This window comes from Apus apus, chromosome 4 (genome assembly GCF_020740795.1).
Source record: "Apus apus isolate bApuApu2 chromosome 4, bApuApu2.pri.cur, whole genome shotgun sequence".
In the NCBI taxonomy this organism is placed as follows: domain Eukaryota; kingdom Metazoa; phylum Chordata; class Aves; order Apodiformes; family Apodidae; genus Apus; species Apus apus.
The window spans coordinates 62,758,310-62,775,016 of NC_067285.1; the positions used below are offsets into that span (position 1 = coordinate 62,758,310).

At 41.1% G+C, this 16,707-nt stretch overlaps 1 protein-coding gene and 1 non-coding gene across 4 annotated transcripts in view; both read right to left on the bottom strand.

Moving 5' to 3' along the window:
• The window catches only part of NPNT (nephronectin), a 51,395-nt gene that overhangs the window by 13,105 nt on the left and 21,583 nt on the right, over positions 1–16,707 (bottom strand). For all 3 annotated transcript variants that reach the window (XM_051616661.1, XM_051616660.1, XM_051616662.1), the window contains 5 exons: positions 13,603–13,722; positions 12,494–12,613; positions 7,679–7,813; positions 6,398–6,520; positions 4,529–4,924 (listed from right to left, as the gene is read on the bottom strand). In XM_051616661.1, the coding sequence (XP_051472621.1) occupies positions 4,529–4,924; positions 6,398–6,520; positions 7,679–7,813; positions 12,494–12,613; positions 13,603–13,722 (894 nt within the window). The remainder of the gene's footprint in view (positions 1–4,528; positions 4,925–6,397; positions 6,521–7,678; positions 7,814–12,493; positions 12,614–13,602; positions 13,723–16,707) is intronic.
• TRNAV-AAC (transfer RNA valine (anticodon AAC)) lies at positions 5,569–5,641 on the bottom strand. The gene has a single exon. It is a non-coding gene; the product is annotated as a tRNA-Val (tRNA).

Sequence of the window (16,707 nt, forward strand, 5' to 3'; positions counted from 1 at the left end):
TTAATACAGATAAGGGTTTTGTTCTTGCTTTGTTGATATCTAGTGTTATGCTTTGCCTTTAAGCTAATGCTTCTAATGCTTATCACCCAGTTCCCAACGGTAGCAGAAATTTATAGCCTTCTTGAGAAGTACGTTCTATTTCTTAGAGACATTATCCATCTGAATAACCAGAAAATATTTGTCTGTACTTCACTGCAGTTTGTATCAGTCCTGAAATAGTTAAATATTAAGCCATCACTGCATTCCTCCCTCATCGCCATTCCCCCATATCCATATCAGGAGAAGATTATCCTTGGTGCCAGATTCCACTGTCTGCATCTGACTAAGTGGTTCAAAGGCCAAGTGTAGGAATTCCGTTTTAAAAATCCTGATATTTTTTGTTCTCTGAAAAAGCAGCTCCCCAAAGTCACTGCAGGCATCTTTGGAAAAGGGATAAAGGATCTAAAGAAATGCAACAACCCAATACCTTTCAAAAACTGCAAAGGCACTTAAATAACATCTGCATTAGTATAATTTGTGCTCTTTGTCACCACTGAACAGACCAATTTCACTGGTCCTCAGCCCATTTCAAGCTGAGCAGCACATTCAAAGATGAGGCCAAGTTTACCCAGCATGTGGGACAGCACAAAGGGAGAAAACAGGGAGCAATGAGTCACCTGAGGTAAGCTCAGGAAAAGGTTAAATAATGAAAAATTTGATAGATGCTAGCAGAAAACAAGCCCACTTGCATAGGCATGTTTCTTCTCCTAATGTGGACCAATCCTAGACCACTAGTATGTTTGCAGAGCACTGGGACATTCTATCAGTGTACAGCACACCAACTGCCCTGGGTTGCCTAACAGAAGTACCACCTATTCAGAGGGCCAAGCAAAGCCCCGTTCACTGGCATGCTGCTTCCTCACAGTCTGGCTAAACCTTCAGAGCCTGGGGGGGAGAAAAGGAAAGAAGAATTCCATGCATTGCAAGATAATCTATTTTAAAACCACAACTTTAAACATTGAGGTCTTCAGCAGGTGCTAAAGGCTGAAAGATCAGCATTGCCAGCAACTGCTGACTACAGCGCTCTCTGTGCTGGGTTTGGCCCACCCTTGTGTGCCAAAACACCAGCTGTAGTGACTCCATGGGATACAACAGCCCTCAGTGACACATGAGGAAGCAGCCTTCTAGGAAGACACCGTAACTCTTCTGAAGACGTTACAAAACCAAAGCTAAGTTCTAATCCATTATATGAGTAGCTCTAACATCAAGTTCCTCCTTTGTTTTCCAAGACAATGAGTATTATAAGATGGCTGAATTGCTGCCTGCTGTCTCACATGGGAAACAAAGATGGCAAGAAGTGAGGCTTTCTCTTCCCTTTTCAGGCATGCATTTGGGGACCACAGCGCAAACTCATTTTCAGCTTCTTTGCTGTCTCAGCTGGAGAAGATGATGTGGGGCAGAGAATCTAGAGGCTCAGCATAAGCCAAAAGAAATTAGATTGTATCCACGAACCAGGAACACTGCTAAAATGTCTGACGTAGGTGAGATTAGAACTGCAGCAGTTTTAAAGAAGCTGAAGGAAGTAGCTGAAAAAGCCCCTTCCCTGAGGAAATAGAGGCAAATGAAAATTTCACCAACGTTTCTGGAGGTAGGGAGGGTTTAGCACATCCACATGGCAGATAAGCAGCACATCAGAGGTTAGCTAAATGTTACTAGTTATTTCAGTTTAAAACTCTGCATTGCCTTAACATTGTGGTTGTTAACATTGTGTTGGCTGTGAGGAATGCTTTGTGAGAGGCCCTGGCTTACCCTTGGTGGAAGTATTGCCATCCTGAGCTTGCAGTGCCTCACACAGAGCAGCTGCAGCCCAGCAGAGCCAGGCACTGCTCTCCACGGGCCTGGAGCAAGGGCAGGGTTGGCCAGCAGGAACATGAAGCTTAACGCACCCAGCAAATGCCTTCTGTAAGCTAACATGAGAGGCATTTGAGCTAATGCACTGTACCTCGTGCTTGCCACTGGCCAAGGGCATGCAGGCAGCCAGGTCTGCAGCCCAGCTAACGCCCAGGAACTCTGCACCGGGCAGTGACGCTCCCGTGATGCTGAACCCTTGTGGTGGCAGCATTTGGGGATGTCTGAGGATCTCTGCATTACCCTTAGAAGTGCAGCACTCAGAGCAGGTGAGGTCAGGCTGAGTCATGCCCTGCACATCCCATTGTAGTAATGTATGTGGCTGTAACTTTTCTATCCACTTTTCTAGGTGTCCCCATGAGGAAATGTATCTTTGTCCTCTCTCTCACAAACTCCAACAGTAACAGGATGCAACGGGTGAAGTAACACCTCACCTCACTCTACAAGTAGTGCTTTCCTTGACAGGGTAGCACATTCTTTTGTGACAGAACTTGTTTGCACCTGACCATAGGTTTCAAATCCTGAACAATGGCTTTTGTGCACTCACTAAATAAATGCCTCTGGACAGAGAGAAAGTGGGAGGGGACACCAGTGACCACAACCCACATGATACTTTCAAAGAGGCCAGAAGAGAAAACGGAGAAAAAAAGAGTGGAAAGGAGAGCAGGAAGGAGAGAAAAAGAGATAAAAGGGAGAGGAGAAAATACACCAACTTCATTAAGCATCACAGCACCATGCAAATTCCTACCATCTAAAGCAGAGGTGGAGTATACCTTCAGTCACACAGTTATGTCACACACATATGTGTATCAATTATATCTTTATCAGGGCATAGAAGAAATAATTTGGCATGTAAGACACATTTATTCACTTGATCTGTCCCTGTGTTACCTACTGAGAAGAGTAATGGTTGCTGGTGCTTAACCTGTTGGAACCCTGCTGCATTGTGAACTGAAGCCTTTAAAGACTTGTATGTATATCACAAACCTTAAAGGGTGGCAGCTGACCAAACCAAATGGTTGATAAACACTTTGCAAAATTATTTTCTTGTGTTTGTTCTATGTATCGTAATGCAACCTTACCATCAGAAAACAAACTTAAAATGCTTTTACTTTCCTACTTTCCAAACCCCTATATCTGAAGCATATGTATTTGAAGCATTAGCTTCAAAAATCTAACCTCTAGGGAGAAGACAGAAATACTAATTGAAAATAATAAGCTTTATGTAGATTATTGTTATGACTTCATAAAAATAGCTGAAAACTATCCCTCTGCTATTCCAGAGCACATTTGCAATACAAGACACCTGGGAAGTGTAATGCTAGAGTCTAGAAAAATTACCACAGAATTCTGTCTTTTGAACTATTGGTTCCTATTATATTCAGTTTTTTGATTCTTTATTGAATTACTTTTTAGAATTTTACATAATAATGTTTTTATATTTTAAACTGAATATAGACTGCTCAAAAAATAATCTTGAAAAAGCCAAAAGCACACTCCTCTGAGTAGTCCCAGGATTTATCTTCCCAAATTCTAAGTCAGCCATTGTCTCAATTTTAAGTTTATAGAACTATCTACAACAGACAAAATGTCCCAGGGAAAACAAACCTTTTTTTACAAGGAACGAAATATTTCACTGTATAATGATCTAAGAGAACGTAGGGCAAGAAGTTACCACACAGATGCCAAAGCAACCACAAAACCAAACCAAACCAAACCAAACCAAAAAAAAGTCCCAGGTTGCTCGTACACCTGCTCTGACACAGCAAACTTTTTTCCTACTACGTTGCTTCAGCAGCTTTATTGCACATCAAGCTGAAGGAGAACGGCTGATCAGGCACAACCTCCTTGTCTCTAAAATTAGCAGCAGAACTAAAGATGAAATCAGTGTTAAGTAGTTCTTGGCAGATACATGTAACTTTGCAAGTGCCAGTAATGTCTTCTGTGGTATGCACTAAAGCTGGCGTAGAAATGGTGCTGTGGATTTCAGAGAAGCTCAAAATGACATGTGTTCATGCTACGAACATCTGTTCTATCTTCAAGTTTTCATGTATCCATTTTCCTAGGCAGAGTCCATAAAATTAGCCTAGGTTCTATGTATGCATCTTTCCCACTGCTTAGTCATAAACATCCAAGAGTATTTGAATTAATTCAATAGAGGTGACGTAACAGTCTTTAGGTAACCAGATACGATCCAATTTCTTACCATTCTTAAAGCTATGAAAACATGCTAAGAGTGACCCTCAACTCCCTGAATTTGAATCCTTTCACCATATACGAGTTATGTCGCATTTCAGTACTTTTCAATAAAACGTCCTTCATTTCTCCAGAACTTCCATCTGGAACTGTAATTAGTTTAAGCACTTATACAGGATCATATATTCACAAATAATTTCAGGAAGGGTAAAAAAAACCAAAACAAACTTTTTCGTTGAACTCATTCAGAATTTCCTCCCCATGTTTTTGTTAGGAAAAAAAAATCAATTATTTGTGCAGCTTTATCATATGACCATGTCTTTGTTTGCATTGCTAAAGTGTTCCAAAACACCCAAACAGCACAGTACATGCTTTCACCTCGCAATTCAAACTACACATTGCTTCTACAATTTTGACAAATGAAAGGATATGTAAAATTACTTACTGAACACGTCTCCTCGGGGTTTCTGAGGATCTAGCTGAATCCTGTTGTCATCTGTAATTCCTTGGGAAGATGTAGTTTCAGTGGGAACATGTGAAGGCCCTTCAGTTGTTATCAGAGGCGTTATTTGTGGTGGAAGTGTAGGTCTTAACATTGTCGGCTGAGGTGGTGTTGGAGGTGGAGGCCTTGTCACCAGCACATACCTAGTGGTTGGCTTTGGTGTCAGTTGAGTTGTTGGCTTAGGTGTAGGATGAGTCGTTGGCCTTGGTGTAAGTCGAGTGGTTGGCCTGGGGGTAGGTCGAGTTGTTGGCCTCGGTGTAGGTCGAGTTGTTGGCTCGGGTGTGGGTCGAGTTGTTGGCCTCAGTGTGGGTCGAGTTGTTGGCCTGGTCACTGGCCTTTCTGTAACAATAGTAGGTACATATGGTGGTCTGAGGGGTTACCTTGTGCCTCCAACATTAGGAATCCTACTGGCAATACCACTGCCTCCCTTAGAAAGTGTGCTGTTGCCCTTGAATATATTATATGGACCAGGTGGTTCAATCATAACATTAGGAATAACTGCAAAGAGAATCAAATGGGACCAAATTGGACATTTGAGTCTCTTGCTCCAGAAGCTTAACAATATATTTCATTATGACAACAAGTATTTGCTGAAATAATTTATCTTCTTCCTTCGGGTTCTTTATTTTACAATATTCCATTCCTCTTTATCATTTTCCAAACCATTCACTTCCCTCCTTCCTGTTTTTGTTAATGGGAGAGTTTTTTTAACCTGCAGCTTTAGGCTCTGGGTTTGCCTGTGTGTGTCTGAAGTCAGTTATCATCTCTCTCCTTTTCTACCTCCCTAATAAATACCCCTCAGCCTTCTTATGATCTCCTGCAGTTCAGCAACCTGCTGCAGAAGGGCCTCAACACCTTTTGCACGCAGGATTCCCCCCCAGCCGCTGCGAGAGGAGGACCCATTTCCCCCAGCTTTCGGCTCCTGCAGCTCCCGCCCCCGTCAGCACCTCTGTCTGGGCGGACGCACCAGTCACCAAAAGAGCTGTTTCTGCCTGGTTTCGAACCAGGGACCTTTCGCGTGTTAGGCGAACGTGATAACCACTACACTACAGAAACCACCTATACTTCAATTTACAGCTACTGTTTGTTAAAGAATTATTTGTTTAATGATTGCAGCTAAAGATGTTTTCTCTGGTCAGCCATGTATTACTGTTCTTTTGAATACCCTGTGATTTTTACATTATTGTTTATTACAATATAAAATGCACCTCAGGGCTATGTCCCAGTAACACATGAAGTGTGTGGCACATACAATCGCAAGCATTTGAGTTCAAAACCTTAGCCAGATCACATCACCATGACAGCTACAGCCAAAGGAAACAAGTCTGCAATGGGAACTGCTCTTTAAAGAGATCAGCGAGTCCCCAGAGTCCCCACACATGAACACAAGGTTCTCAAAAAAATTCACCGTATGTCATAGAGCTCACATCTGGGGAGCAGTGGGAGTGGATGGGGTGAGCTGCTGAAATGGGCCAGTTGCAGAATGTACATTACAATAGGGTATGAGTAACATGTACTGTTTGACCAGACCGACCCTGCTTACTCAGTTGTCCTCATCCTTAAGCAATCTCTAGAATCAAGCTGCCAACAGGGAGAGGTGAATTTCTTTCTAATTATGAAAATGTCTCAGGGAAAGGTATTTTTACCAAGGCATGCTAAGACTCAGAAAACTCTGACCACATTCCCTGGTCCCTTATTAAGTATTAAAAATAGTTAGGAGAAAATGAGCCAAATTGTGCTGTATCTCAAAATTTTAAAACAATGGGACACATTAACTTTCAGAATCCCTTTTTTAAATGGAGCATTACATACGTATGCAGCTTGTTCCGTTGTCTCTGTACCCTTCTTTACACTTGCATTTGTAGGATCCTGGTGTATTGTAACATCGTGAAAAACTGCCACACTGATGGTGGCCAAGGGAACATTCATCTATATCTGCAACAGAAAGCTACATTTTAAAATATCATTTACATCAAAAGAGACTTGATTTTCCACTAATCCCTGCAAAAACACAATCAGTAGCATGGTCATTAGGAAAATATTATTAATTTTGAAAAAAATTATAAAACTGAATTGCCAGTGGGAAAAGGAAGACAGTCACAAATTAACATAGGGATACAAACATTAGGGTAAGAGGGATTATTGTGCAACTCTGGTATTGCTCAGCTTATACCTTAGCATCAGCTTGAGTGATGTGCTGTAGGTAGATTGCAGTTGAGATAATAAAGATCACAATTTTAATAACCACTTTTAAAGGTGACATAAGAAAAGATAAACTGAGTATAGGCACATGCATGTTCTTAACAACACAGGTATTAAACTGGTTTGTTTTTTTCATAAAATGCTTCCTGTATTATAAATCTGTATACATGTTTCTACATCACATAGAAACTGCATGAAACATCTTACATGGCAATCTTCTGTGTACTTGTTAGTGATGCAAAGCAAGTATCTTCAAAATCCAGTGCTCTGCATAAATATTTCTCTCAAAAAAAAAAATTACACTTAAACATAGAGCAATGCCATATTGTTTCATTTTTTCAGTGCCACTTGAGGCCCTGGGAAACTAAGACAGTGGGATCTGGGAACTTCTTTGTTGAAAGGCATATGCCAGCTGCATTCCAGTCGCATGTTCAGACAAAGACAGGTTATTTCCCAAGCCATGTCTTTTCCTCACCTGTCTTCAAGGGAAGGAAAGTTGGGCAGCCTGGCTTGGAAGAAGCTGGGCTGTACTCTAGCCGTATTTTCTTATCTTGGATCTTGGGGCATGCTACAGAGCACACCTGTGTTACAGCTCAGACATGCTGGTTCAAACCTCCATCTGCCTGGGCATAGTGAAACTGTGGGGTCAAGGACTTTGGAACAGAATTCCTGGGGTCATGAGCTCTGGTCTCCCACTAATTTCCACAGAAGAACCAGTTATAAGAATGGGGACCAAATATATGCTTTCTTTTCACAGTCTGTTTCTATAATCCACCCTTCCCTAAAATACAGATGCAGTGCAAATTAAAACCGTAAGTAAACATTCCTCATTAATTTCAGTTTAGAATAAGCAGCTCTATTGCATGCACATAAGAAGTAAGTTGTTACTACCATGGCATTGGTATTTGCCTCCAATGTACATTAGATCAAAGCCTTTATGACACCTGCAAATGTAGCTTCCAAACGTATTGATGCAGTGCCTAAATCGTGGACAGATAACTCCACCAGTAGCACATTCATCAATATCTGTGGAAACAAAAGAACTGTATTATTCTTTAAATCCGTATTATTGAATTTAAACTGGTTTCACATGATGAAAAACTAAAGACGACTAGCCAAAGTATTTTTATAAGGTTGTTTTGGCTACAAGCTGGTTAGCCAGCAGTAACACCTGATCACTTCTGGCTGTGCCATCTCGGTTCAGCTCTTGGTCACACACACAACTTTTTATGCCTCCTGGGCCTTTACAAATACTGTGGGTGACAAGAGATGTGCTGGCATAAACGAGCATTGCTACTGAATCTGGAATATTGCTCTGTGCTCTTGCCATCCTGGTACCCTTCCCCTTGAAGAGGAGACACTCTCTAATTCCCCACAGAACACACAACAGATTTTTCAAGGCCTAAAAATGCTCATATGAAATAGTAATGGTATTTGTCTAAAGAAAAGCTGGTTTTAGTGCTACTTGTATAACTTGGTTTTGTCCCACTAAGCCCTGTCTGGTTATAGAGACAGCACCTGGATTTACAGGCAAGAAACAACAACAACAACTACTACTATCCCTCCTCCTGTAGTAATTCTTTTTCTGAAATAGGCCTGAAGTACTGCTCCTGTAGCATTGGTCACACATGCATATTTAAAGTACATCACCCTGCAGTAGGAAGTGGTTCATTTTTTTAAATCTCAGGTGTCCCTAACCCACAACCTGCTCTGGGAAATCTTCTGTTCAGGACTTGCTCTAAAGAAAGAGAGTTCAAGCTAATCCCAGGGGTGCAGTACATCTGGGTCTCCTACCAGTTACTTACCACAGGCCTGGTCTTTGCAGTCCCTCACCCACACAGTGCCTGTGCTGTAGCTGAAACCTCTTTTACAGAGAAGCTGGTTACCTAAATGACCTTAAGATATCTCTGAGGTGCTGAGATGCTTGGGAGCCATTTGTCCTGCCCGTTGCTCCCAGGAGCACCTGAAGCAGTGCTTCAGCAAGCCATGTCCAGGAAAGGACAGAGGAGTGGGAAGACACGGGTGGTGCTCAGTAAATGTTTGACACCCCTCATCTCAGCCCAGCGCTGCTTTCACTCTCTGGGAAACTCAGATGAGGTCAGGCTGGTACCCAAAAGCTGCTTGAGCTATCACTTCAAATACTGTGCTGAAGCCTGCCAAGCAGCTGCCTCTGACGCATGCCACTCTCGATGTTTGTTGGTTATCTACAGGGCACAGTTCAAGCCTTTGCTCTGCAGCTTTATCAGGCTCTTGATCTATGGGAAAGTAAGATTTTGCTCTCTACACAATTCTTTTCCCAAAAGGAGTACTTGAGCTGCAGGTGTCAAGAGTGCAAAACAAAGCCAAGTGATTGATGCCCAGCTGGTTGCGAAAGAGGCCTGGACAAGGCAGAGAGAGGCCTCAGTCTCTGGCACAGCACAGGAAAAATATTACCTCAGAATTGCTGGCTAGTTAGGGCAGCTACCTGGGGCCTGGGGACGTAGCTTCAAATTCTCCAAGCTGTATTTCCCACAGCCAAAAGAAGTGACCTACAACCATGAACTACTGACTGTATGGGCTCACCCGGTAGCTGCTGCTGGCACTGTTCTACTCTGCATGAAGAATGACTGAGGACAGCAAGGACTCAGCCCCTCAGCTCCCACACTCCTGGCCCATCAGATGGCTCTCGTTTAGTCTCAGACAGCAGCACTTCTACAATGCTGCTGTAAAGGCCTGAATGAGAAAGAAATCAAGGCCAATAGTAGGCACCTCTCCACATGCCGGAATCCCCCTATAAATCTGCCTCTTGGTTTCAATCTATTATTAATGTTTTTGGCTTTGAATACATTATTAACAGTTTTACAAATTCTACCATGTTCCTTACAGTCATTTAATTTACAAACCAGAACTTTCTACTTTCTAATAAAATATTATCTCAAGGCTGCAAGTTTCAGACTCTTGATTACTGTGTTAGCTTTGGGTTTCTTAAAGAAACAGGACTGAACTGCTAATCGATACACGGTTGAAAACTGGCACAAAAATAATGGAAAAAAAGTTGACAGTCTATTGCTTGCATTTAACATGAGAGCTGATGGGTGCTCATTACTCGTGAGAAGCCACTTTTTGATCATTAGCTAGAAGATGGCATGCAAGTGCTTATGATTAGGTTCCTGTAGTTCTCCAACAGTACAGTGACTATGGCTTCTTCCAAGTCCATGGCCCCACTCCAACTCACACCTGGGCCCAAATGGTACAAGGCTGTTTGCCTTTGCCTGCTGCAACACGTGGGTCATGCCTGCTTCCTATGAAAACCAGGGCACAAAGGGGTGACTTGTATTCTGATCTCAGCCTGGTCTGCCATGGAGGTGCATGCCCAGACTTAGCGCTGGGAGCTGCTCCAAAGGAACTTCACACAGACAGCACTTAACACGTGTGATGGTCACTGCTCAACTGAGAGGCAGAATCAACGAGTCCTTCTTCTCTCCTGCTGTACGACTGTATCACCAACTCAAGCACTATCCAACCTTAAGAATGATTTAAAAATACTATGATTTTTTTAAGTTTCCAAGGGCATCTTTTCAAGTTTCTATACACTACAAAAACTGCTATAAAGAATTACTTTACAGTGAAAGTAATTATTTTCAGTCCTCATATAACTTCAGACCTTCTGAAGCTGAAATGTGTCTACTGCTAATTTCATTAAATGAAACCCCCAATCCAAAAAGCAACACCACTGATTAATTTATTGAATCAGGAGTCATTAGTCAATTAATTACTTAATTGATCAGTATTTTCACTGAACATTTTGTTGAATTCTTTTTCAATTCATTAGTAATTAGTTTATATTATTTACTTTTACAGTCAAAGTTTCATTGCTCTTTGCTGATTGTCTGGAAGGAACAAATTAACAAAAGAATTATTAGCATGGGCTAAACTAAGAATGGAATAATGCCTAGAGGCATTTCCACCTGTGCTAAAAATAAGCACGACATTCCCAGCTGTCTTTCAAACTGTCCTCAAACCAGAATTTCAGCCAAGGCACACGAGTTTTTTTACCATCATCTACACTCCTTTTTTTGTACTGCACCAATACCCAGACACACTGGAGCTGACAACCTCCCCAACAGTGATGGGCTTGTACACGTGTGAGGAAAAACACAGTTCTGGCCCCAAAGAGCTTCAATTCTTGGATGTATGTACTGGTTTTTAGTACAACTCCAACTTGACAGAGAAATAGCACAAACAGGTTGCATGTCACAATCACTTCTTATCAAAAAAGGGACGAGATTATCTTATGACCCATGAAGGACAGACATCTCTTGCTAAGACTACTTTCTCTGTATTGTACAAGACTGCTCTGCAATTTTTGTGGAAAATTTTAAAAATCTATCCTAATTATGCATACTCAACTGAAATGTGGGTACATACTTCTTTTTTACCTGTCTGGGAAAAAAAAAGGTTTTTTTAAAAAAAAAAACTACACTGAAGAACTGAAAGAGCTTCATATAATGGGTTTGAATGCTACAGCATTAAAAGTGCACTTTGTTTATCTCAAAGTATGAAGTTTGCCTGACTATAAAAATGCACACTATGAGAATCTTGCAAGAATTTTTCTAGCAAATTTCTGTACTTGGTATAACTTTCTTGAATTTAGACTTAAAATCAATCTGCTCGCTACGGCATAGCACAAACTTCTTTCAAAGATCTCTCGCTGTGATAATGTCCACAGCATCATTAATCACAATTCAATCCCTTCAGCATGTGATAACTTTATCCTGTTCTACCCATTACTTTATGTACATGGATGTGCCAGTCCTGCACTTCAGAAAGTCTCAAACTTAGAACTCAGCCTGCTCCTCACATAAGAAGGTCTAGAACACGTCTCTTGCTCCATCAACAAATCCTTGGTCAGCATTGGTCAACCCCCTGGAGAACCATCTCCCATGTGGGCAGCCATGCTAATAATTAGGGCATCCACATTCTCTTACATTTTTTTCAGTGCAAGTTTTACTGGCTATGGAACTACATACAATAATAAAATCACTGGAGCATCATATCCACTCAGGATGTATAGTTAATGACTAATGAAATCACACAGTAGAGTGTGGCATAATACAGTCTGATTAACCATAAGAACCTTTTTTTCTATGTTCACGAATGTGGGAACAAAGTATCTGACTTTTACACAGTCTGAATTCCTGAGTTTATTCTAACCTAAGTTTTCACCACATGGGACAAAGGCAGTAGCTTCAATCCCATTAATATTGGGAGCGTGCACTGAGCTTCACTGTGTCCCAGTATAATTTCAGTGATTCACACAAATTATCCCCCTACTCCCTGAGCTTGGGCACCACCTTGGTGGGTATGAGGGGGAGCTGACCTCCCCATTCTGGGTTTTATGGAGGCAGGTATTTTGAAGTCTCTGTTAGCAGTAGTTTAAAATTGCCCAGTAATAGGATTGGTAAGGCCTGAGGGCTTGGATGCCAAGCAGCCTATGCGAGTAAAATGAAAATTGGAGGACTGGAGGAAAACCCTGGTCATTCCTGACCCAGACCACTTGAGAGCACCTCAGCAACATGCCCATCCCAGTTTGCATTAAGTAACATCTTTAAACTGCACGTGTGAAGCATTCTGAAGATGTTCGATAAACTCTCTTGAACTGCGTTCATTTTAAGGATAAGAAAATTCTGGATGGAAAAAAGATGAAATCTACCTTTGATCACCTACCTATGCAAGTCCTGCCATCGGGCCCCAGCTGCAGGCCTGGAGAAGGACAGCGGCAGCGAACTTCCCCTTTCAGCACATCACAGCCGTACTGACAGTTTGCCATGGAGCAAGAGAGGGCACCTAGGGAAAAGTAATCAAACATTTAGATAAGGATTCCCATCGGTACCAGAAAAATTACTAAATACATTAGAGAATTAAGAAGTCATATAATTATGATAGAAGAAGAAAAATGCTTTTTGAATTCGAGAGATACCCATTCAGGCTTTAAAATAGCAAATGCATACGCAGTAATTCTTTTTTTCTTTCCACAGATTTCATCTCTAAGGCAAAAACCAAAGCAAAGCAAAACAAAAAAACCACCAAAACCACAATAAACCACCACAATTGTATCAAGTTGTGGAATTCAGCCCCCATGAGGTATATAAAGCCCACCATGTACTACAAACTCTCCTGGACAGTACTCCCATTTTTAAACAGAAGCATAGAATCTTTAATTAAAACATAATTTCTCTTCCCTTCTCTCTGTCCAGACACTTAAAATATTCACTTTTATGTGAGCAAGCAGGAACCTGATCTCCAGAGAGATGATAGTACAATTTTATATGAGTCAAACAGCTAACATCTGCAGCTTTAATGATTTTACATTCATAAGGACATAACACATCAGAACTGCAGGTGACCTGCTGCAATGAAAGCTACAAGCACTTGTCCATGAAGGCCAATTAGCAATGATTTACAACACTGAAGAATGCTTCTAGGGAAACTCGTAATAAAACCAATAAAAATATTTGCTGTTGTTTTGTTCAGCCTAATTTCATTCCTGGATGTGTTTAAAAGTCGTCTAGATGTGGTGCCTGGGGATATGGCTTAGTGCTGGACTTAGTAAGAGCAGGGTTAATGATTGAACTTGATCTTGTAGTTCTTTTCCTACCTAAGTCATTCGATGATTCATTAGAAGAAAAAGAAGAGCTTCTTGAGCAACAACCTAATTTCCAGCAAGATCCATCTTTTACTTTAGGAGTCATACTCATTTAATAAAAGACTCCCTCAGGACCCCACACAGGGACCTTGAGGAGCTTGAAAAAAGCAAGCAACAAGCCTTGCCGTACTTGAGCACGTCCCATCTGGCAGCAGCATGTAGCCATTCAGGCAGTAGCACTTGTAGCTGCCGTAGGTGTTCATACACCGGTGCTTGCATGGCCGCGGCTTCAGTCCACACTCATTTAGATCTGAAATAAAGGGTACAAAAGAGGGGGAGGGGGGAAAAAAAACAACATACAAAGTATATGTGAAAAAACTACTAGTTCAAGTTCCTGGAGATAGATGGGAAAATATGGGAATTAGCTTTTTATACACAGTCCAGCTGACAGCAAGCATCCAGAACATCCTGCATAAAGCACTGTTCAGCCTCCAGCCAAGTGGCATATTGGCTTCTTTCACAGATCTCCTTTCAGAAACCACAGTATCTGCATTAGGTTAAGTGCCAACAGAAGTTTAATTAGGGAATGCACAAGCTCAGGCTGCCCACATCTTGCCACTGTTCACGTTGATGCCATGTCCAGGACCAGACAGAACTCTGGAAGAGGAGGATGGAGAAAGCAAATATCACTGTTGCAATCACAACCGACAATGCCGATAGTGATTCAGTGATTCACTATCACACTTCAAAATTAGTTGCAGAGGAAAGCAGGAAACAATCTCACAGGGAAAATGTATTCCTTACCATCTAGAAAATACTGAAAGAAAAGTATTTTACATCAGTGATGTTTGTCAAGGGCTATCCATGAAGGCTACTCTTTCAGATTAACAATTTACTACACAATTAATTACTTGAACTCAAAATGTTCAGCCTACAATTTTCACAGTAGTAGACAAGGCTTTTAACAAGAAGTAGAGATGAAGTGAACACTTCCTTCAGAATTCTCTTCTAAGAATGTGTGTTTGTTAGTTATTTGTATGCTAATGAGTAAAGATGATGATAAAAGTAAAAGCAATGCATCTATTCACAAATCCAGCCAGTAAGTACTTAACTGAGTTACTGACCCTCATCTCTAATATTGCACCATGTTGTCTGGAGTTCTGTTACAGTAAGAGAGCCACTGGTATTTCCAGGAACTTTTCAGAGAGCCATCTACACTACTAAGCACACTCTCATCAAAGTTCTGTTGACACACAGACCCAGTAGCTACTTTATAAAATGCCAGGTGAGGAGGAGACACATGCTTGCTATGGACTAGATGTGAAGGCCTAGAGTTATGGCCCTAAAACAGAAAGACAAATATACTTCTGGTTAGAATGAAGTCAGCAATTCTTAACAGCGTTCATGCGTATTGTTAAATCTGTTGTCTTGCCACCTACTGTCTTCATCTTCATGGGGTCAAGAAAAAGCAAGCATACTGCAGGCAGGTATTTGTCCTTCCACACAGCCCTTGCCCTAACTGATGGATATAACCATTTCTACTTCATTTGAAGTGCAGCAGGTTTACAGATACGAATACTTCCTGCTCCCCTCTGCTGTGGGAGGGTACTGGGAAGGGACATAATTTTCCCTTTGTTTCTGCAGAAGGCTGAAGCACAAAGAAAAATGTTTACTCCTAGAGTGGCAACAAAGACCAGGTAAGTGTAGGCAGGACTTCAGTTTGGAAAAGTTGCCAAAATAAGGGCTGGACCTGTGCCTGTCAAACAAGGAGTGATGACCATCTCCACAGTGTTCCTGTGGATCATACATCGCAAAAAGAGCATCCCTTTTCAACTCATTCTTTGGGAATTTTAAAGCATTTCTGGAGCTGCTAGAAGAGCATAGAGAGCACACTTCTCCCAGTAGGAACCAAGGCCTCAATTGCAAGAGTGTACCTGCTGGGTTTGGAGAAACAGCCATGGAAGAGATACACATTTTTTACTCTGAAACCAGGATCTTCAGCTAAGAGTTGTAACTATGATACAGTATGTGCATAGGCCAAATGGAAAAGTAGCAGATGACTATGCTAGAGGGGAAGGGCAAGTTTTCATTGTGAAAATCTTAATGTAAAAATAAAACTTTACATAAAAATGCTCAATAATAAACAGGTGAAAACTCCCATTTTGGGAGGCAAATTTCTCTAGGCAGTGCAAAAAGCTGCTTTTTCCTTTCTTCTGTAAAACTTACTACAATTAGGCAGCTCCTGACAGACATTAGAGCTGCAATAACGTATTTATTACACATGCAACATGTATGTTAAAAAGTCATTGTTAAAAAACGGTTAGTTTTACCTCAATTCATAAAAGTATCCCTGTAGAGCTCACATTATTGACTATTCTGAGATTCATGGACAACAATCACATTGAAGCAAGAGAAAGGAAAGTTCTGTAAGTCTAAAATATCTGTATTCTTCCTCTTTTGTACAAAAGCATCACTTTACAAAATAACTGCATTAATAGCCAAGTATAAAATACTTAACTAGAAGTAAGAACAATGGAGTGAGGAAAGGTAATGCTGAAATTAAGCTGACAGGGCAAGATTTTGACAGTGCCTGCATTAACTTCTAATACTAACATCCCACTGCACTTCAGCTCTTAAGTTCAGGTACTCCTGAAGACTTTGTCCTTCAGAACTGTCTTGCATTTACTTCCAGAGCCACAACCATAGATGCAAGTTGAAGACAGTAAGAGTTTATGACTGCTCTCAGTTTACCATCTTGCATAAGGTATAGATTACATTATGAGCTTTAAATAATTAGATCCCTTTGTAGGACTCCGAACCATTTGGTACAAAATACTCTTAGTACAGAAATGAAAGCTCTAGTATTGCCAATAGACAACTATTAGTAACATACTCTGAGAATAACCTGATCTGAAAAAGTAGCTGCAATCAACTGTATTAGGATCTCACATCACACACTTTTTGTTTCTGAAATTTTGACTAAATTATTGCTACTACCTTTGCTTCATTCTATTTCTGCTTGTGAGCAAATGCTGTCAACATTAGCTTTTGATTCACATCTTCAAAAACACACTGAAAGTAAAATGTTCAGTTTTTTTAACCTTGGCTGATACAACAGGGAGATGAAGTGACAAGGCAGCAGAAGTAGGCTGTTAGCACAACTCCACTTAAAGCCAAACCTCCTGTGTCACAGGTATTCACTTTTGCCTTTGAAACTGAGAGAAAGATGGTTTTAACTTTATGGAGTCAGAATATATGTTTAGGAAAATAAGTACTGGCAGTGCTGTGGCTGCCT